At 50.1% G+C, this 20,951-nt stretch overlaps 1 protein-coding gene across 4 annotated transcripts in view; it reads left to right on the plus strand.

The window, feature by feature from the left end:
• The first annotated feature begins 2,719 nt into the window (after positions 1 to 2,719).
• LOC147668830 (inosine-5'-monophosphate dehydrogenase 1-like) overlaps positions 2,720 to 20,951 on the plus strand; it is a 200,414-nt gene continuing 182,182 nt past the window's right edge. For all 4 annotated transcript variants that reach the window (XM_086948421.1, XM_086948422.1, XM_086948423.1 and 1 more), the window contains exon 1: positions 2,720 to 2,816. In XM_086948421.1, coding sequence (XP_086804547.1) covers positions 2,775 to 2,816 — 42 coding nt within the window. In that variant the 5' untranslated portion in view covers positions 2,720 to 2,774. The remainder of the gene's footprint in view (positions 2,817 to 20,951) is intronic.

Consider the following 20,951-nt stretch of genomic DNA (forward strand, 5'->3'; position numbering starts at 1 on the left):
GTGTGTGTGTGTGTGTGTGGCTCTGTGTGTGTGTGTGTGTGTGGCTCTGTGTGTGTGTGTGTGTGTGTGTGTGGCTCTGTGTGTGTGTGTGGCTCGATCTGTGTGTGTGTGTGGCTCGATCTGTGTGTGTGTGTGGCTCGATCTGTGTGTGTGGCTCTGTGTGTGTGTGGCTCTGTGTGTGTGTGGCTCTGTGTGTGGGGGGGGCTCTGTGTGTCTGTGTGTGGTGGGGGGCTCTGTGTGTCTGTGTGTGGGGGGGGGGCTCTGTGTGTGTGTGGGGCTCGGCTCTGTGTGTGTGTGTGGGGCTCTGTGTGTGTGTGTGGGGCTCTGTGTGTGTGTGTGGGGCTCTGTGTGTGTGTGTGTGTGGAGCTCTGTGTGTGTGTGTGTGGCTCTGTGTGTGTGTGTGTGGCTCTGTGTGTGTGTGGCTCTGTGTGTGTGTGTGTGGCTCTGTGTGTGTGGCTCTGTGTGTGTGTGTGGGGGGGGGGCTCTGTGTGTGGGGGGCTCTGTGTGTGTGGGGGGCTCTGTGTGTGTGGGGGGCTCTGTGTGTGTGGGGGGCTCTGTGTGTGTGGGGGGCTCTGTGTGTGTGGGGGGGGCTCTGTGTGTGGGGAGGGGCTCTGTGTGTGGGGGGGGGCTCTGTGTGTGGGGGGGGGGCTCTGTTTGTGGGGGGGGGCTCTGTGTGGGGGGGGCTCTGTGTGTGGGGGGGGCTCTGTGTGTGGGGGGGCTCTGTGTGTGGGGGGGCTCTGTGTGTGTGGGGGGCTCTGTGTGTGTGTGTGTGGGGGGGCTCTGTGTGTGTGTGGGGGGCTCTGTGTGTGTGGGGGGCTCTGTGTGTGTGGGGGGCTCTGTGTGTGGGGGGGGGGCTCTGTCTGTGTGTGTGGGGGCTCTGTGTGTGTGGCTCTGTGTGTGTGTGTGTGTGTGTGGCTCTGTGTGTGTGTGTGTGTGTGGCTCTGTGTGTGTGCGTGTGTGTGGCTCTGTGTGTGTGTGTGTGGCTCTGTGTGTGTGTGTGTGTGTGGCTGTGTGTGTGTGTGTGTGTGTGTGTGTGTGTGTGTGGCTCTCTGTGTGTGTGTGTGTGTGTGATATATGTGTTGGAAACCCACATCCCACAACCCACACCTGCAGCGTGAGAAACAGCAGTGTGTGTGAGAGAGACAGCAGTGTGAGAGAGACAGCAGTGTGAGAAGACATGCCGGGACCTGAGCCCTATTTTCTTCTATTTTGGTTAACCTGGCATGAATTACAGCGGTTTTCCGCAGATTGTGAGGTTTTTAGATCTCGAATCTCTGCCAGGATTAAATTGAAGGCTTTTAGAATCCCATTGCATGGAGAATGAGAGAATGATCTATGACTTGAGAGGCATTATCTTAAGTTAGATCTGGCCTGGTGTCAGACTGCAAAACCTGTGGGTCCAAGGATATAGCCTCTGCTAATTGTGTCAGGGCACCTTCCGCAGAAGTAGGAAGCTCCGCTAAGCTCCCCCCAAGGGAAGGCAAAAGCAAAGAGGCAGACTAAGTGAGAGAATGACTAGCCTCTGTGGGACCCCTAAGATTCCGATCTTCACATAAAGCTATAGGGATATCCACTAACGGGGTTCCATTCCCTGCCGCCTCCTGTGTCACTGATGACGAGCAGGGCTTAGGCATGAAGAGTAAAGGATGTTTTTTAAGATCCTTTGTCTCCCCAGCTGAATCCGCCAATGTCACGGACTTTAACTTGAATAGATCTGAAGTGCCCGCCCTGGGAGAGTCAAAAGATAAGGGACTAATGCTGGCGCTTGAATCTGAGTCTACAGACACCCCTCCAGAACGAGCTTGTTTGACAGCCTCGGAGCTTGCCATCTCAGCAGTTTCCGGATTCAGATGTATAGCTTTCCTTGAAACCACAGCGCGGTTTGCTCGAGCAGCTGCCTGGCTGACTCGTTTTTAAACCCTTTGGCACAAGCTTGGAGTGTCAGCCTGAGGTGTTACAGTGCCTCTAGCGCTTTTGGGGAGATTTCGTATACTGCAATTTTCGAGTGGGTCAAGTAAAGTAAAAAATAAAATAAAAAAACGGACAAATGTAATGCCTGTAGACCCCCCCCCCCCACCACCACCACCACCCCTACCCCTCCCTAGCGACCCTCATACAAGTGGTGTAGGGAGCCTCCATACACCAATAGGGAAACATGCGAATAATACGTGCACTTACCCTCTCTTGGAGAGAAACCTAGGGGTCCCAATAGCAGAGAAAAAAACTGTCCCTCCAAATGAGTGAAGTGCAAAGTGCTTGCATCAGGCTGCACCTAGAGATTGTCGAGGATCGTGAAATACGAAGAATTGCTGGTGATTCTCCTCAGGTGCACATGGTGCCAGACTGATAAACATGTTGATTACACTTTAGGCAAAATGAACACTTCCAAATCTGGCTCTAATCCTTGAATCGGGGCTACACTGCCCTGTAAAAAAAACTAAAAAAACTTTTATTTAAATATTTATCTTCGCAGTGACTCTAGTTGTGCACCTACCCGATTAGCAAAGCAATTAGTTAAACCTTAGGGGAGAAGTATTGGCATTGCCAGTGCTTGTTTGGCTCTATAATTTGAGCTCACAAATATTTGTGTCCAGCATACAAACAGTCCTTTATGTTGCAATGTGGATAATGTTAAATCGGAGTATGAAATGAATGGATATTTGAGACTAGAAATGTCTGAACAGACGTTAATCCACTTCTCATGTTTATTGCAGGATTTAACCTCTGCTCTAACTCGAAAGATCACCCTGAAAACCCCTCTAATCTCATCGCCCATGGACACTGTCACAGAATCTGATATGGCTATTGCAATGGCGGTAAGTCAGCAGCAACATCTTTTACTTACAACATATGTTAGAGGCTCAGAGATGAGTATTCAGTGGGGGCCTGGGTGTTCACAGATATATATGATGTCCGTTCGACCGTAACCTATGTGACAAATGGCAACAAAGTGTAAAGAAATACAAGGGAAATTGTTTATAAATAACTGTAGTCCCTACATTACTGTGCTCTTTGAGAATGGGAAAGCATCTGTCCATGATCACATATTGGGGCTCTCCACTGTAACAAGATGAGCAACATCGCAGGTGGACTTTTCTAGATGTTGCGGTACACTGGTGGTGGGGTGGGAGGGGGCAGATCGTGGTTTCTTTTATTAAGTATGTGATTTTTTAAAATATAAACTGTCTTTAAAGGTGCTCCCATTAAGCCTGCTTTGCCTCATTCACTTGCCATTATAATGGAGTAGAATGTCTTATAGACATGTGGCATAATTTTATAGTATTCTCCTTTTAGACTTAATGACAATGCTTTTCTTTTGAATGTTTGGTGAAACTTTAATCTTTGTTCAAGTCAGTGTAAGGCGAAAGAGCACTGCCTAGCTTGATGATGACAATCACTCAAATATCTCCAGCACTGTTGCCTTGAGCCTTTTCTTAAATAACTTATTGAATGCATTGTGGACTTAATTATTGACTTACTGTGCTGCTTGAACTATTCAGATTCCTGTCTGGAGCCTCTTGTCCAGTGTTAGTTGTGTACACGCAGAGAATTATAATATGCACACCCTTGCTTTTACTCTTTATACTTGCATAGGAGCCCTCCTTGTCTTCCTTGGTTTCCAGTAATTTGTGTAGCAAAGGCAAATCAGCAATAACATAAGTCTGTATTCTTTTTGGGCGTGTTGTCCCATGTTTATATCCATTCAACCCCTTAAAGTTTCAAGTGCCCCACCTGTCCACATTCTGTTAGTTTTATGGTTTACCTGTAGATGCTATCTACGTTGTGACTGCTGAAATCATGGTAGGCGAGTCGAACTTCCATTGCCGTGGCTTCATAAGAAATGCACTGTAGCCCTGGAAATCTTTGTTTGCATTCTCTCCTCTCATTTAAATCTTACCAACCAACCCAGCATTAGAAAATCCAAAAAACTATACTTTAAATCCAACCTTTTCCTAGCTGTTACTGCTCGCGTTTTATTAAGCACCAATGTTAGACGGACCGGGAGGGTCGGCTGAGGATAAGGGGAGAGGTCTCCGGGGAGAGCCGTCTCCAGCGACCGTACAGACAAGTAACTTCCCCCCCACAGACGGACACCACACAAGGTTAAAGTTCAACGAGACTTTATAGGCAATGCTTTAAGTTTACGATGGAATGGTACAAGGAGGTCTGGACTCAGGGGTCCCCTCGATTCTGGTCTCTGGTTTGGGAAAAGGGTAGCGGGACAGTCTTGTTACCAAAAAGATGGAAATAGCTCTCAATCCTCGAGCTCGGCGTTCTAGATGATCGGGCCACGGCGGAGCCAGCAGGTCCCGACGACGATGAAGGATATGAAGGTTACGAAGGTTGCGGCAGCGCCAGCAGGCAAGACGATGGTGCACGAGACAGAGCTATGGCAGCGCCAGTAGTCCGTCACGGATGAGTTCTTCTCTGCGTCTCTCGACTCCAAGATACAACTGCCTTCCTGCTCTGGAGCTGCCCCAGTTATAGGGCTGGTGTGCTTTGATGTCCGGACCCTCGCACTTGGAGGTCGGGAGGTCCGGGATGAGGGAGTCCAGACACCCAGCAGGGGGGTGGAGCCAGCGCCCGGGGAGGCGATGGGCGAGCGGCACTTGGCGGGGGAGAGCCATCGACACCTCTTTCTCCCATTGACTTGCCAAGTAGCCCGCTCACCTCCTGGGTGGATGGTGGTGCCGGGATGTCTGAGGCCGGGCCATGCCCAGGGTTGAGGTCGATCGGGGGCCAGGCGGCCTCGTGGTGGAGTGTCCAAGATGGCGCCCCAGGATGGGCGCGTGGGCCGGCAGTGGATCGGACCCACGAGGTCGACATGCTCGAGGGCAGGGGTCCCTGAGGGGACGGAGGACGTGCAATGGTGGTGTGTGGTACTTGCGTGACCGGGCTCGGGCCTGGTTGGGCCGGGGGAGAGCGGCCCTTCATGTGGCCTGTCCAACATGTGTCCCCCCCAGCTGAAGGCGGGGAGAGTTACCCATCCTCTTGGGGACTCTCCTCGTCGAGGCGGAAGAACCGGGACAGGCCATCCGCGTTGGCGTGATCTGGCCCAGGCCGGTGTTCAACTGTGAAGTCCATACCTTGTAGGGAGATGGACCAGCGTAGTAACTTTGGGTTTTCCCCCCGCATCTGCATCAGCCACTGCAGGGGTCGGTGGTCGGTCTGCACCCGAAAGTGTGTGCCAAAGAGGTAGGGCCGGAGCTTCTTGAGGGCCCATACTACAGCGAAGGCCTCCCTCTCTATGGTGCTCCAGCGTTGTTCCCGTGGTAGGAGTCGCCGGCTGATGAAGGCCACCGGTTGATCAAGGCCTTCGGTGTTCACTTGAGACAGGACCGCCCCAATGCCATGGTCGGAGGCATCCGTCTGGACGACGAATTCCCGGCTGTAGTCGGGGGCCTGGAGCACAGGGGCGGAACACATGGCGGCTTTCAATTGTTCAAATGCAGCTTGACACTCTGGGGTCCAGTTGACTTTCTTGGGCTGATTCTTTGACGTGAGTTCTGTGAGGGGCCCCACTATAGTACCATAGTCTTTCACGAACCTTCGGTAATAGCCCGTGAGGCCCAGGAAGGCTCGTACCTCGGTCTGGGTGATGGGGGGCTGCCAGGACTGGATGGCGGCAATTTTTAGCTGCAGAGGGGCCACCAGGCCGCTTCCCACCTGGTGTCCGAGGTAGGTTACAGACCCTTGCCCAATTTGACACTTGCTGGCCTTGATCGTGAGGCCAGCTCGCTGAAGGGCTTGCAGCACTGCTCGGAGGTGGTGGAGGTGCTCGGACCAATGGTGGCTGTATACAGCTATGTCGTCTAGGTAGGCGGCGCTGAATCCTTCGAGCCCCGCCAGGACTTGATTGACGAGCCGTTGGAATGTTGCTGGGGCATTCTTCATGCCGAAGGGCATGACTGTGAAATGGTAATGGCCATCGGGGGTGGAAAAGGCAGAACGTTCTTGCGCCCGGGGTGTGAGGCCGATTTGCCAGTAGCCCGCCGTCAGGTCGAAGATACTGAGGTAGCGGGCAGCTCCCATGCGGTCGATTAGTTCATCTGCCCGGGGGATGGGATGTGCGTCTGTTCTGGTGACCGCATTCAAGCCCCGGTAGTCGACGCAGAACCGGAGCTCTGGTGTGGTGCCGGGGGCAGCTGCTTTGGGGACCAGTACTACAGGGCTGGCCCAGGGGCTGTCTGAGGGCTCGATGACCCCGAGCGTGAGCATCTTGGCTACTTCTTCCTGGATGCAGGCCCGTACCCGATCTGGCACGCGGTAGGCCCGGTGGCGGATAGGGGGGCTGTCCCCCGTGTCCACATCGTGCACACACCAGGAAGTGACACCTGGGGTGAGGGAGAACAGGCTGGCGAACTGTGACAGGAGGACTCGACACTCCTGGCGTTGTTCTCTGGTGAGGGCCTCCGAGAGTCGGACCCCATCCACGGAGCCGTCTTGCTCCCGAGTCCGTAGGAGGTCAGGGAGGGGCTCGGAGTCTTCTTCAGCCCCATTGTCTGTGGCCATCAGGAGGCTGAGTTCTGTACGCACAAAGTGGGGCTTCAGTCTGTTAGCGTGGAGGACCCGGAGGGGGTTCCGGGAAGATTCCATGTCGATGAGATAGGTGGCAGGGCCCTTGCGCTCGACTACTTTGAAGGGCCCCGTCCATTTGTCTTGCAGGGCGCATGGCTCGGTGGGGGACATCACCCATACCTGTTGGCCAGGTTCAAATTCAATGGATGAGGCATTCCGGTCATACCACTTTTTCATGTCCTCTTGACTGGCCTCTAGGTTAGCTTTTGCCAGCTCCCTGAACCGCCGGGTCTGGTTGCGGAGGGTTAGGAGGTACCGGAAGACATCTGGAGGGTTCTTTAGCGGAGGCATCTCCCAGCCTTCCTTGACTAGGCTGAGCGGCCCCCGCACTGGGTGTCCATATAGCAGTTCAAACGGGCTGAAGCCCAGGGATTTCTGGGGGACCTCCCGATAGGCGAAGAGGAGGCACGGCAGCAGCACATCCCACTGGCGACGGAGGGGCTCTTCCAACCCTCCGATCATCCCTTTTAGCGTGCGGTTGAACCGCTCAACGAGTCCGTTCCCTTGAGGGTGATAGGGGGTCGTGAATCGGTAGGTAACCCCGCACTGTTGCCAGAGGAATTTCATATATTTAGAAATAAAGTTCGTGCCTCTGTCGCTGACGACTTCTCGGGGGAAGCCCACACGGGAGAAGATCCCCATCAGAGCCCGGCCGACTACCGGGGCTGTCACAGTCCGCAGGGGAACAGCCTCAGGGTAGCGGGTGGCGTGGTCCACTAGCACCAGGATGAATCGATGGCCTTGTTTTGCACGCGGGTCCAGGGGTCCCACGATGTCTATCCCGACCCTCTCGAACGGGGTGGTGACCACGGGAAAAGGTTGCAGGGGGGCCTTTAGTTTGCGGCCGCTCTTTCCACTGGCTTGGCACGTGGGGCAAGATCGGCAATGCTGGTGTACATCGTTTCTCATTTTGGGCCAGAAGAAGTGGGTCACTAGGCGACTGTAGGTTTTATCTTGTCCCAGGTGTCCTGCTAGGGGGACATCGTGGGCCAGGTTTAGCAGAAAGTCTCTAAAACGGAGTGGCACCACTAGTACTCTGCTGGCCCCCAGCTCTGCGATTCTTTGCTCACTGTACAGCAGATCATTGTCCCAGTAGACCCAGTGAGTTCCGGAGGTATCCCCTGCGCTTTGGGCGAGCGCTTGCTGGCGGAGTCCCTCGAGGGAGGGACAGGTCTTCTGTTCCTGGCGAAATTGTTCTTGCGTGGGCCCCCCCTCTTGAGGCCACTGGTCGAGGTTAGCGAGGTCGGAAGGTTGAGCTGGTTCGGGGGGGACGTCACGGTCGGTGGTTTCGGCTGGGGCGACCGGAGGCGGTGGCGCCGGCCATTCGGGTTCTTCTGGGCGGTGGGTGGCACGGGCGGCCATGGACCGGGTGGTGACGCACGCCCAGTCTGGGACGCCTAACATCCCCAGGTGTTCTCTTCGTTCTACGGCTGCCCACGGAGAGCTTTCAAGGTCATTCCCCAGGAGGCAGTCTACGGGGGCATCGTCTCGGACCGTTACTTTCAACATGCCGGAGACCCCTCCCCATTCGAAAGGGACGCAGGCCATCCGACACAGACTTTCTGAGTTATCGGCTGAACGTACCGGGCAGAGAATGTTCGGTAGATACTGTTCTGGTGTCACCAGGTGACAGCGGACGGCTGTTACACTGGCCCCGGTGTCACGAAGGGCTTCGGCCCGGCGTCCATTGATGCTCACCCATTGGCTGTACTTCTGGGTGTTAGCGGGTAGGGGGACCCGCGGGACCATGTCTTTCCCCCCTAAGCATGCTAGAGCCATGGCGGCTGGCTCCCATTCTTGATGCTCTTGTTCATATTCCTCTTGTTCCTCTGTGATCTGTTCCTCCCCTAGAGCAGCAGCGGCTACTTGGCGGGGTCTTGGGTTCTGGTACTGGGGGCAGTTTGGGTCGTTTGCATAGTGGCCGACTCGTTGGCATCGATGGCACGTAACATTGGCTCGGTAACCCGGTCGCGCCGGGGTGCTGCCCCGGTTGGCCGGGGGGGTGGTGCTGGTAGCGGGGGCGACCGGGGCGTTGTCTCTTCCTCGTCCTTGGCCCCCTCCTCCTCCTCGGGGACGGTGCTGACCATTGTTGTTCCGGTTCTGTTCGTAGGACCCATTCCGGCCCACTCTGGTGATCTCCCACCGGTCAGCTTCGGCTGCGAGCTGCCGGGGATCCGTTAACTTGCTGTCGAGGAGGTGCTGGCGGAGTTCAATGAAGCAATTGTTCGACAGATGCTCCCATACCATAAGATTAAACAGTTGTTCGTAGGTTGTGACGTTGCTTCCTTTGATCCAGCCCTCGAAGGCTCGGCTAAAGTAGTTTACATAGTCCACCCAAGTTGTACCCGGGATGCGGGTGCAGTCTCGGAACCTCTGGCGGTACATCTCGGGTGTGAGGCCATAGCGGGTGAGGAGTGCAGCTTTCATATGGTCATAGGAGGTCATCTGGTGGTCCGGGAGCTGTAGCAGGGCATCGCGGCCCTCATTGAGGAATCTCCCCCATAGACCGGCTCCCCAATCGCTTCTATCGATCCGGTGTGCAGTCATAGCGATTTCATAGGCCTTAAACCATTGCTGGATGTCGTCCTCTCGGAAGTATTCTCGAACGACATCCTTGGGGATGTGTACCTTTTTCTCTGTTGCCCCTGGGGTGTGGGGTTGCTCGGGCACTCCTACTCCTTTATTCTGCTTGCGTAGGTTGATCTCCGCTAGGTTCCGCTCGTGTTCGTACGCCAGTTTCTTTTCCTCGAGCTCCCTTTGTCTCTGTTTCTCCTCTCTTTCTTCTCGGAGACGCAGGTGCTCTAAGTTGATTTTTTGTTCGGCCAACTTAAGCTCAACGTCCATTTTGAGTCGGGCCATTTCCAGCTCGTGTAGTCGGGTTTTTTCTCTTTCCTGGATCTCGTCTTGCGAGAGACCCGTTCTTCGCTCTTCAGGGGCCGTGGTGGTTTTTGCTGCGGTGCTTTGATCGGGGGTTCCGGCGGCCCCGGTTTCTGCCCAAGACTCTAGGGCATGCTTAAAATCGTCTTTGGTACTTAGTCCGGTGGTAGCGATACCTAGTTCGATGCAGAATTGTTTTAGTTCACGATGGCTGTACTCATCCAATTTCTCCATCTGGAACTTCTCGGTTGATCCGCTTTCTTTAGTTGTCATTGTGATTTCGTCGTGGGGTGAGCTACTCTCTGTACGTTTATGCGGTGATTCGGATCGCGCCGCTGGCCACCAATGTTAGACGGACCGGGAGGGTCGGCCGAGGATAAGGGGAGAGGTCTCCGGGGAGAGCCGTCTCCAGCGACCGTACAGACAAGTAACTCCCCCCCCACAGACAGACACCACACAAGGTTAAAGTTCAACGAGACTTTATAGGCAATGCTTTAAGTTTACGATGGAATGGTACAAGGAGGTCTGGACTCAGGGGTCCCCTCGATTCTGGTCTCTGGTTTGGGAAAAGGGTAGCGGGACCGTCTTGTTACCAAAAAGATGGAAATAGCTCTCAATCCTCGAGCTCGGCGTTCTAGATGATCGGGCCGCGGCGGAGCCAGCAGGTCCCGAGATGGACGAAGGAAACGACGGTCCGCGGCGGAGCCTGCAGGTCCCGATGAAGATGATGGTTACAAACGGTCCGCGGCCACGCCAGCAGGTCCCGACGACGATGAAGGATATGAAGGTTACGAAGGTTGCGGCAGCGCCAGCAGGCAAGACGATGGTGCACGAGACAGAGCTATGGCAGCGCCAGTAGTCCGTCACGGATGAGTTCTTCTTTGCGTCTCTCGACTCCAAGATACAACTGCCTTCCTGCTCTGGAGCTGCCCCAGTTATAGGGCTGGTGTGCTTTGATGTCCGGACCCTCGCACTTGGAGGTCGGGAGGTCCGGGATGAGGGAGTCCAGACACCCAGCAGGGGGGTGGAGCCAGCGCCCGGGGAGGCGATGGGCGAGCGGCACTTGGCGGGGGAGAGCCATCGACACCTCTTTCTCCCATTGACTTGCCAAGTAGCCCGCTCACCTCCTGGGTGGATGGTGGTGCCGGGATGTCTGAGGCCGGGCCAGGCCCAGGGTTGAGGTCGATCGGGGGCCAGGCGGCCTCGTGGTGGAGTGTCCAAGATGGCGCCCCAGGATGGGCGCGTGGGCCGGCAGTGGATCGGACCCACGAGGTCGACATGCTCGAGGGCAGGGGTCCCTGAGGGGACGGAGGACGTGCAATGGTGGTGTGTGGTACTTGCGTGACTGGGCTCGGGCCTGGTTGGGCCGGGGGAGAGCGGCCCTTCATGTGGCCTGTCCAACAACCAATATATCAATCTTTTTTATTTTATTAACCATCAATCAAAATAAGGAACGTAAAACCAAAAAAAGCAAGAAGTGAAATTGAGATAAATAAGTAGTTTCACCACAAGAACAGGCTTGAGGTATGGCCATACAAGAACATATGCTGTATAATGACACTAAACCTTGAAGTTATGGCATCCTCCTTAATGATCACAATTCTTATTCATATGCTAAATTATTCTGCTCTAAACCCTGGCCTACGATTAAAAATCCCTAAATTATAAACTTTCAGTTTGATTAGCAATGTATTGTAGTGCCCTTCATCATCTGCATCTGTGCATTACTTCGGAGCCTTTCCTGCGTCCCAACTGTTTCTCTTGGTTGTTTCCTGTGGCTTCTGCTTTGCATGGTCTACACTGGAAAATTGTACCTCTGGATTGGTGATGTGGTGTTTTTTTCTTTTTTAAATTTATAAAGTTTTCAGTTAATAACAACAATAGTCAGAATTCATTCAGCAGCACATAAATCAGAATACACGGTAGCAGTACATGACAACAATATGACAGTCAATTATGTCCCAAATTCATACAGTGAGATGACAAATTATACTTCAGTAGAATTGGAGGTAGTAAACAAGAACACATTAGGCACCAGTGGAGTGATCTAATACATATAGAGTGAAGGGGCCCCAAAAGTCACGCGGTCTGGAGGCTTGTGGCAATTCTTCCTCATAACATATCAATTGATCACGACTATAAGCAACATCTTTAAGCCATTGAGCCATCCGGGGCGCAGGGCTACCATCCCAGTGGATCGATACTCTGCGTCTCGCCAACAGTAGGCCCATTGCAACCAGTTTGCGATTAGCAGACCTAAGCTTCAACACACTTCCCAGGAGGCATACAAACATACTACAGGGTACAGGCTCATCAACCATTTCCTACAGAGCCTTTGTAACTTTGACCCAGAAGTCTGACACTCTCGGACAATTCCAGGCCAGATGACCGAAATCAGCACTTTCCGCCCCACAACGTCTACAGCAGGGCGAGGCCCTAAGCCCATATTGATGGAGCTGCAATGGCGTATAATATATATGATGAAGATACTTATAATGGATTAGTCTCAGATTGCCATTAGAGGCATATTGACCTGTTAACCTGCAGCAGGACTCCCATTCATCCTCTGTGATTCGTTGAGGCAGCACATCATTCCATCTAATCATAGTCGCCAATGCAACAGTCGCCTCATCAGTCTGCAAAGCATTGTAAATCCTGGTAATCAGTTTAGTTCAAAGAGGTGAGGAATACAGTATCTGCAAAGCTGTCAAAGTGGGGGGTTCATCAGGAAACTCAGGATATAATGCTCTAATCGCAGGTATCAAGCGGGTGTATATAAACGCCGCCATGAAATGCCTAATGTCCCCACCCACAAATGTCTGTATGTCAATAAACTTGCCAGCAGCGGATACATCCCTCCCCCAAAGTATGTATCCCTGCCTCATGCAATACCGTGAGCGAGCCAGGTTCCCTAGATACTGATATCCCATCATGGTGCAGAAGTGGCATGGATGGTGTATAAAGTGGTAGCCTCGCAGCACGTTTCCAAAGCTCCCTCCGAGCCTGTGCTGTGTATTGCACGGTATCTATTTCGCCATTTTCAAAAACTGAGGTGCTATTAACAATCATCGCCTGCAATGGTACCGTCCGCACCAGCTTCAGCCGCGACATGCGGCGTAAAGGGAGGCGCACTCTGCCAAATAAAAGCGTACTGCGCTTGTGCACATAAGTAATATAGATGCTTGTCAGACACCTTAAAGCCTCCTCTCTCATAGGGGCGTGTCAGGACATCCCAGCTAACGTGCGATTTCGCCGTCCCCCCTCCCAAACCAGAGTGATCATTAAGCCAAGCAGCTTGTTAAAAAAGTGAGACTTCAGCACTATGGGTATAGTAGCGAAGTAATATAAGAATGTGGGCAGTACTACCATTTTAAGCAAGGCTACTCGGTCCTAAAAAGTCAGGGGCATACGTATCCAACGAGTAACCTGTTCCTCAAGCCGGGTAATTGCAGTGCCATAGTTTTCGCTGAGTACACACTCCGGATCCCTGTGTATCCAAAAACCTAAATATTTGACAGGATCTTCACTCCACACCCAAGGGAACTATAACTCAAAGCGCTGCGTGGGCTCTGTCAACGAGAACACCACTGAATTATCCCTAAACCTGAGTGCCATTCAAATCTTAGGTATTCCCTGATAAGCTGCTCTAAGCACACTGCTGGCTCCTTTCACATATAAAACCATAACATCAGCATACATAGACACCGCTAATGGTCTCTGATAAAAGCGCAACGCCGCCTTGGCATGGCGTCGTCGTCGTAATATAAAAGCCAAAGGCTCCAGCACAATTGCAAAAAGTAAAGGCAACAGCGGACAGCCCTGTTGTGTCTCCCGTCTAATTGGGTAGGAGTCCGACGTCCTACCATTCACTCTCACCCGAGTCACCGGTTGTTCATACAGTAACTTAATCCAGTTATTGTATACGTAAGGGACCCCCATACGATGCAGTACCGCTATCATATACCGCCAGGAGACAGAATCAAAAGCCTTTGCGGCGTGTAAAAGGACAGCCGCAGCAGGTAGTGTAGGCTCTAGGAGATGCAAAACCGCAAATAGCGTATGCAGGTTGTGGGCTGTGGATCGCGCTGGAACGAAACCTGACTGGTCCGGCCCCATGACAGGCAACAACAACTGCAACCTCGTGGCCAGGACCTTTGCAAATATTTTAACATCCGTATTCATTAAGGATAACAGGCGGTAGGACTCACACTTGTCAGAGTCCTTGCCTGGCTTCAACAAGGCAACAATCAATGCCTCCAGAAGTGTGCCTGGCAATATCTGTGGCTCATAGGCATCTTCGAACATGGCATGTAATAGCGGCACCAGTAGGTCCGCAAACTCTTTATAAAACTCCGCGGGGAGCCAATCCGTACCTGTAGCTTTTCCGTTGGGCAAAGCACTGATCGCATCTTGGATTTCTCCAGGCGTGATAGGATGCATTAAAAAGTTCTGTTGCCCCTTGGAAAGCCACACCAAGGCAATGTCTTCAAGATATTTAGCTATCTCCTCTTCCCCCCGCTGTAGGCCTAGCTTGATACATGCCTGTATAATATTGTACAAAGGTTGCAAGGATAGCCTCAGTATCGCAGTGCCTATCATCCCCATCAACAATAGTTTGTATTACTCTGCTTTTGGCCCAGGGTCCTTTGATTTTTTTTCTGCCAGTGCCCTGCCTGGCCTCCGACCCTCGCCATAATATCTGGCCGTCCAACGACGCAATAAGTGCTTAATCTCTGAGTCTGCAAGGTCGTTGTACTCTGTAACTTTCAGCCTGATTGACGCCAGGATCTGAGCATCAGACGTTGTGTCGTATTGACGTTCAAGAGTGATCAGGTCCTGCTCCAAGCGCTTCATAGATCCCCGTATCTATTTTAATACTCCTGCCTGCAATCCTATACACACCCCCCGAGGCGTAACCTTGAACGCTTTCCATAGCGTGCATATACTATCAACTGAGCCAGTGTTTTTTTCAAAAAAATTAACCATAGCTTCACGCACCCCCTCCCGAAACACCTGATCTTACAATGCTGAGTACTGTAGCCTCCACTGAAACTGTTGCATCGTGTAAGTAGGTATAATCATTTGAATCTGGGATGGGGAATGATCAGAGAGCGTCCTGGGCTGATGGCAGGCTTTAGTGATAAGGGAATTCACCTCTTCTGTAACTAACCAATAGTCCAGCCGTGACCAAGACTGCTGCGCATAAGAATGACACGTACCCTCCCTCTGCACTGGATACCTCAGCCGCCAGAAATCTATAAGAGACGGTGTCTGCATACCATTTATAACTGCCAGTGAACCTTTCTTGACTTCCGGGTCCACCTTGGATTGACGATCCATTTGTGGATCTAAAACCACATTAGGATCTCCCCCCTCCCCCCCCCCCCCCCAACACACACACACACACAATGGGAGCTAGCAGCAATCGGTAGACCTTATTCCAGACATCCTCATAAAAACCAGGCTCATCAACATTAGGACCGATATGTTAAGGAGGCAAGATGGCGGTCGTGCTTTAGACCGCAGTGCAGCATAGACTGAGGCTCCAGCGATGAGAAGCTAGGATATCGAGCTAAGAACGCGAGCCAGTCCCCCTTTACCAGGCAATACCACATTCTTTGATTACTATGGATTGTGGGATGAAAACGAAGTACGCAGAAGATTGAGAATGCACGCGCATATATATTCTATTAGTACCTACATTGAACTTACGGTACTTCGTGTTCTTGTGAGCAGAGCCTACCCCTCGACAGATCTAATCCACGCTAGAGAATCTCAAGAAAAAACTAACCCAAGCACTCACCCTTACTGAACACGCGATCCTGACAACCCCTGCAGCAGCCTGAAGCATTCCACCATGGCTCCTAAGATAATAGCGGCTCCAAAAACCACAACGAAACCAGTGGCGGCGATCCCCGCGCCAGTGTCTGCGGTCGCCAAAGCCAGGGCGGCGAAATTGGCGAAGCAGGAAGATGTCTTGGGTGTAAGCTCAGGTTCTTTGAAAGCTCCTCCACCCGATCCCCCAAGCCTCAGGAAAAAGGGCGCCGTTCCCCGCAATACCGGCCCTACTGTTGCGGATCTTTTCCGGGAAGCAGGAAAGCCGACTCTTGTTCCGGGGCACCATCAGCAGAGTGAGCTGGCTCCCGCGGTGGGTATACAGAATGGAATGGTTCCGGGACACCAGCGGCAGAATGAGCCAGCTCCCGCAGCAGCGGGAATGCAGAATGAAGCCGCCACGTTCGTGGAACCTGAGCCAGAGATACCAGTACTCAGCCAGGAGGTTGCCGATGGTAATTCGTCAACGACCCCAGAGATGAGAGCGGAGAATATTCTGGCAATACCCAAGACTAATTGCAAAGTAAATACGATGGCAACAAACCCATATACTAAAGGTGAGCCATCTGTTGACAATAATATAGCAGCCTGCCCTCCTGAGAGGTCGGGTGTAGCCAGTGACATGTTGCAAGGGGGGGGGGGCATCAAGCAGGGAGCCTCAACCCACTGGCTTAATGGAAGAGGAAGGCTTGTTCGCTTTAGTGGATCCTGAGGCTGAAAAAGATCCAAGCGACTTTTTTTCATTTTCTGAGAGGGGTGAATGGTTGGAAGATGAGGATGATATTTCCGCTACTACCGATGAAAGTCCCAGCGATTAATCAGACGCCCCAAACTCTAGAGCTAAAACGGTTTTAAGAAAAAGAGCCAAAAGACAGGGCTCGAGAGAGCTAGCATGGGATCATTCAATTAGTCCACTTAACACTCCACTTGAAACTCTTTCGAATGATCAAGCGGGGCCAGAACTTCAATCGCATATATCATCAGCCTCGGTAGTAGGTACTATTCTTCAGGCTATTGCTACACATCGAGAAGAAACGCGGCATGATGCGCGTAAAAACCAAGCCGCAATGTGCAAGATGCAGGGGGTAGTTCGCAAGCTGGCCAAAACATGTAGCTCTTTTGGGGATAGGCTTACAGAAGTGGAGTCTCGTATTGTGACTAATGAAACAGAGTTGGCCACCCATCAGGGCCGCGTTGATTCCCATGAAAAGCAATTGGCGGATATTAAGTGGAAGCTGGAAGAGTTTGAAAACCGGCAGCGAAGAAATAACTTACGAGTTTTAGGGGTCCCGGAAGGGGAAGAAGGGGGGGATGCCCGACTGTATGTTATTGATCTTACGTGTCTTCCTTCCCGAACTAACTGGCTGGAATTGGGCGGCTGAGGTCCAGAGAGCCCATCGGGTACCTCTCACGATGAAACAACCACAGAAACCCGGGGGGTACCCTCTGGCCATTTTGGTTTATTTTGGAAACTTTCTGTTAGGTCAATTAGTTTTTGAGAAAGCCTGACCCGAGGCCAAAAGAGTCAGGAATGAGGTGTCATATGTTGTCCGCCCGGACTTCTGCCACACTACATTGGAAAGATGCTGGAGGCTACGCCAGCTTATCAAGCCGTTTCAGGATATAAAGGCCCAAGCATACCTCAACAATCCCGCTCGACTCAAAGTGATTTGGGCAGGACAGTCTAAGTTTTTTTACATCGGAAATAAAAGCAAAAGAATTTCTGGATGAAATATCATCCAAACGGTAATAGTGGTCAACCTCCAGGCTTTAACTAAGTTCATGTCATCTAGATTAGGCTGTAGGTATCATAAGTAAGATGCTTGATAGACCTACTGAGTATCAATTTAAGGGGGTATGGTGGATATTTACGGATTATTGAAAGGGTGGTGGCTTACTATGGGGTTTTTGATGTTCTAAATGGAATATAGGAGGGTGGACTAGTTAGCGATTTGATTCCTACAAGTTTTTTTTCTTATTGGTAAATGTGTAGCTCTGCATCTGTTTGAATTATTATGATATGATAAAGGAGCCTGAGTCGCACGCTGCATGCTCATCATTACGGACTCTTACAGAGTCTGTTGTCTCATTTGGGTGGGAAGGGTAGAGAGGGGGTGGGATGGAGGGGTGGCTGTCTTGAGGGAGGGGGGGTGGAAGGAAAAATCAAAAAAAATGTCAGCATCACTATTAAATTAACAGTTACATGTTTTAAGTTAGCAGTAAGAGTATTACTAAATTTATGGAACCCAACCGAAAGCTGCGATAAGATCAGGTTAGAAAGACTATTTAAAATGTCAGAGGGTTGTATAGAATATTCTCCTAAACAGCGATGGGGAAGTTAACAATATGCTAATGGAACGTGGCAGGTTTGAACGATAAAACTAAGCCGATTCGTTTGAGCGAGATTATTAGGCAAGGTTCCTTTGACATAATCTGCCTACAAGAGACCCATCTTCCTTGGGATAAAAGAGATCTTTTCAAATTGTTTGGTTATAATCTGTGTCTCCACATCTCAAACATCTAATACTCGTGGAGTTGCGATTATTACCAAATTATACCTAGGGGAGCCTACTCGCAAGAAAGGTGATCCTCAAGGAAGATGGGTTATTGCAACCCTATCTTCTGGCATAACCATTTGTTCAATTTATGGCTCGAACTATGATGAACCTGCAATTATCGAAAAATTAGAGATGGAGCTTGCCTCTTGGTCTAAAACGCTCATAGTATGTGGTGACTTGAATATTTCATTAGGGACAGGTTGTAGAAACTTTGGGCAAGATACTTATGTTGGTCGAAAACCCAAGGTATTTAGAGCCATTAACCAGTTGATGCAGAGCCATGATTTGACGGATATGTGGGATCTAAAGAATTATAACGATCCTGGCTACACATATTTCTCATATCCCCATAACAGATATGTGAGATTAGACTACTTCTTAGTAGTACGGGGTTTGACAAATAGAGCTGAGATCAAAAAACTCCCAAAGATCCTTTCAGATCATAATCCGCTAGTTTTAACATTGGATATATTCAATTTTGTTAGACCAGTTACTAAATGGACTTTTGATAGGAAACGTTTGGTCGATGAAGGATATGAGAGTTTAATCTAGAAATGGGTAGAAGGTTATTTTGATATGAATCAATACAGTGCTTCTAGATTGGCTGTATGGGATTGCTTTAAGGCAGCACTCAGAGGTGAAACTATAAGCTACGTTTCTCGTACTAAGAAATTGCAAGAAGCCGAAAACTTAGTTAACCCGTGATTTGATTCAAGCCGAAGAAGAACATGTTTTAGCAATATCCCAGGGTATAGAAGGAAAACCTATATTTCACCGGATAATTATTCTCAAAACTGAAATGAATAATTGGGTTAACTAAGCGCTCTGCTGAGACATTCCAAACACAACAAAACAATCCATACGAAAACGGTGAGAGAGTGGGTAAACAGTTGGCACTCAGTACCCGTCGGAAGGCCTCTTACAATGTGATACCCTGTATAAATATAAATAATACCCAATATACTGATCCCCAGGAAATAATTGAAGGGTTCCGGCCTTATTACCAAGACCTTAACTCCGATGATAATCCACAAACTGAACTCTAAGTTAGTAATGCTGTAAATCAATTGATTGGTGACATAGACTCAATAAATACTCTTGACAATCTATCCAAACTTGACCTTGAGAATCAAATTACTATAACTGAGTTACAGCTAGCGTTGGCAGGTCTTGCTTCGGGAAAAGCAGCCGGTCCCGATAAAATTCCTTTGGAATTATATAAAATCTCAGGTCCGGTTATACTGCCCTTTTTACTAGATCTCTTTACAGGCATACAAACAACGGGTACAACTCCAGACTCTTGGAATGAGACAAATCTAATAATTTTTCACAAAAAAAACAAACCTGTCGAGAATCCATCTTCGTACCGACCCATCTCCCTGATCAACTCCGATTCCAAACTCTACGCAAAAATCTTGGCTAATCGGCTCGGGGGGGGGGGGGGGGGCTGGGTGATTGAGCATCTGGTCTCCCCCTGGCAACACGGTTTCATTCCTGGTAAGGGTACGACCGATCATATCCGTAGAGCCATTGCGCGATTTGATTTCGTGTCTGCAGAGGGGGCCAGATGTCAATGATCCTCCTCGATGCCGAAAAGGCCTTTGATCGGGTATCATGGGAGTTTTTGTGGACTATTCTTCGCTTAAAGAATTTCGGAGGCAACTTTATCCGATCTTTTAAGCTATTTCCTGTCGACCTAGAGCCAGGCTTCAGATTATGGGGAAGGAATCAAAGGCAATAAAGGTGTCTAGGGGGACAAGGCAGGGGTGTCCCTGTTCTCCGATTCTTTTCGCTTTATATATTAATCCTCTAATCAGGAAATTACTTCATAATAGCGATATTAAACCCATCTCTATAGGTAATTTTGATGCGAAGGTTCTAGCTTATGCCGATGATGTGGCAATTGTAACACCTGATCCCGCGGAGGCAATTGAACAAATTGAAGCAATAACTCAACAATTCGGTTCATTTTCAGGTTATTCACTAAATAAAGCCAAAACAATTATTATTTGCACTGAGAATACAAGCTATAATGATTCTAGGAGAGTAGAAAAGGCCACATATTTAGGGCTATGCTTAACACCTAAAGTTGAAATGATTAATAATTTGAATTTTAATCCGTTCATTGAAACTATAGGAAAAGATCTTAAGAGAGTAGACAGTTTACATTTATCGATTATTGGCAGGGGTAATTTTGTAAAAATGAATATTTTCCCAAAACTTTTGTTTCGATCGATACCGTTAGTAGTGGAGGACAGTACTCTCAAAGCAATACTCATTAATTTCATCTTTTATGTGGCAATACGGGAAAATTAGGAGGTCTCTTAAGTATTTATCATTACCACAGCATAGAGGAGGCTTAGCCCTTCCTAATATTCTGCTGTATCACTGGGCGGTCTGTCTTCAACAAATGGCTCCCATGCTTAATACAAAAACGCCAGATTCTGTAGTAGGGGATCTCTGTGTATAGTCATAATCTAGTGAATAGTCCCGCCCATGTGCGTGGACCCCGGCAATCAAAAATAATCTCTTAAGTTGTCAAAATAATGCAGAAACGGCAAAGACACTTAAGAGAGAATTTAAAGACAAATAATGCAGCCTATATCCACAGGCTACACTGTCCAGTACTTCAACTAGAAATTCCACCAAAATTCACCACACACAGTACAGCCTGCTAGTTTCTACCATAGAGAAACCTGCCTCCCCCAGTCAAAGACTCAGGAATGATAGAGAGGAAGGCAGGGACAGACAAGCCCCATAGGCTGCCATTATGTGGCTTAAATAGGATACTGTGCCTTTAAGAGAACTTTCCAGAACTTCTCCCAGTATCCCAGAATGCATAGCAGGTCCCTCTTACTTCAGTTCTTTTTTCCGGCTCCTGCTTACAGGACCCTGGCATTGAGCTCTCCCTTTCTCAAGGGTTTATTGGAATTGTTTTTGCACTTTTGAATTTTAAAAGTGTTACAGTTTATTTCTTGGTGCTCTCCTCTCCCTTTTGTGCTGTTTGTAGGTGTTTTGGGGCTCCAAGATGCCTGGCCTTTTTGTGCAGTGCCCAGCATGTGATAGGAAGAAGGCCAAGGGTGATCCCCATGAGGTCTGCAT

The sequence above is a fragment of the Lissotriton vulgaris genome, unplaced genomic scaffold, assembly GCF_964263255.1.
Source record: "Lissotriton vulgaris unplaced genomic scaffold, aLisVul1.2 SCAFFOLD_2183, whole genome shotgun sequence".
Lineage (NCBI taxonomy): Eukaryota > Metazoa > Chordata > Amphibia > Caudata > Salamandridae > Lissotriton > Lissotriton vulgaris.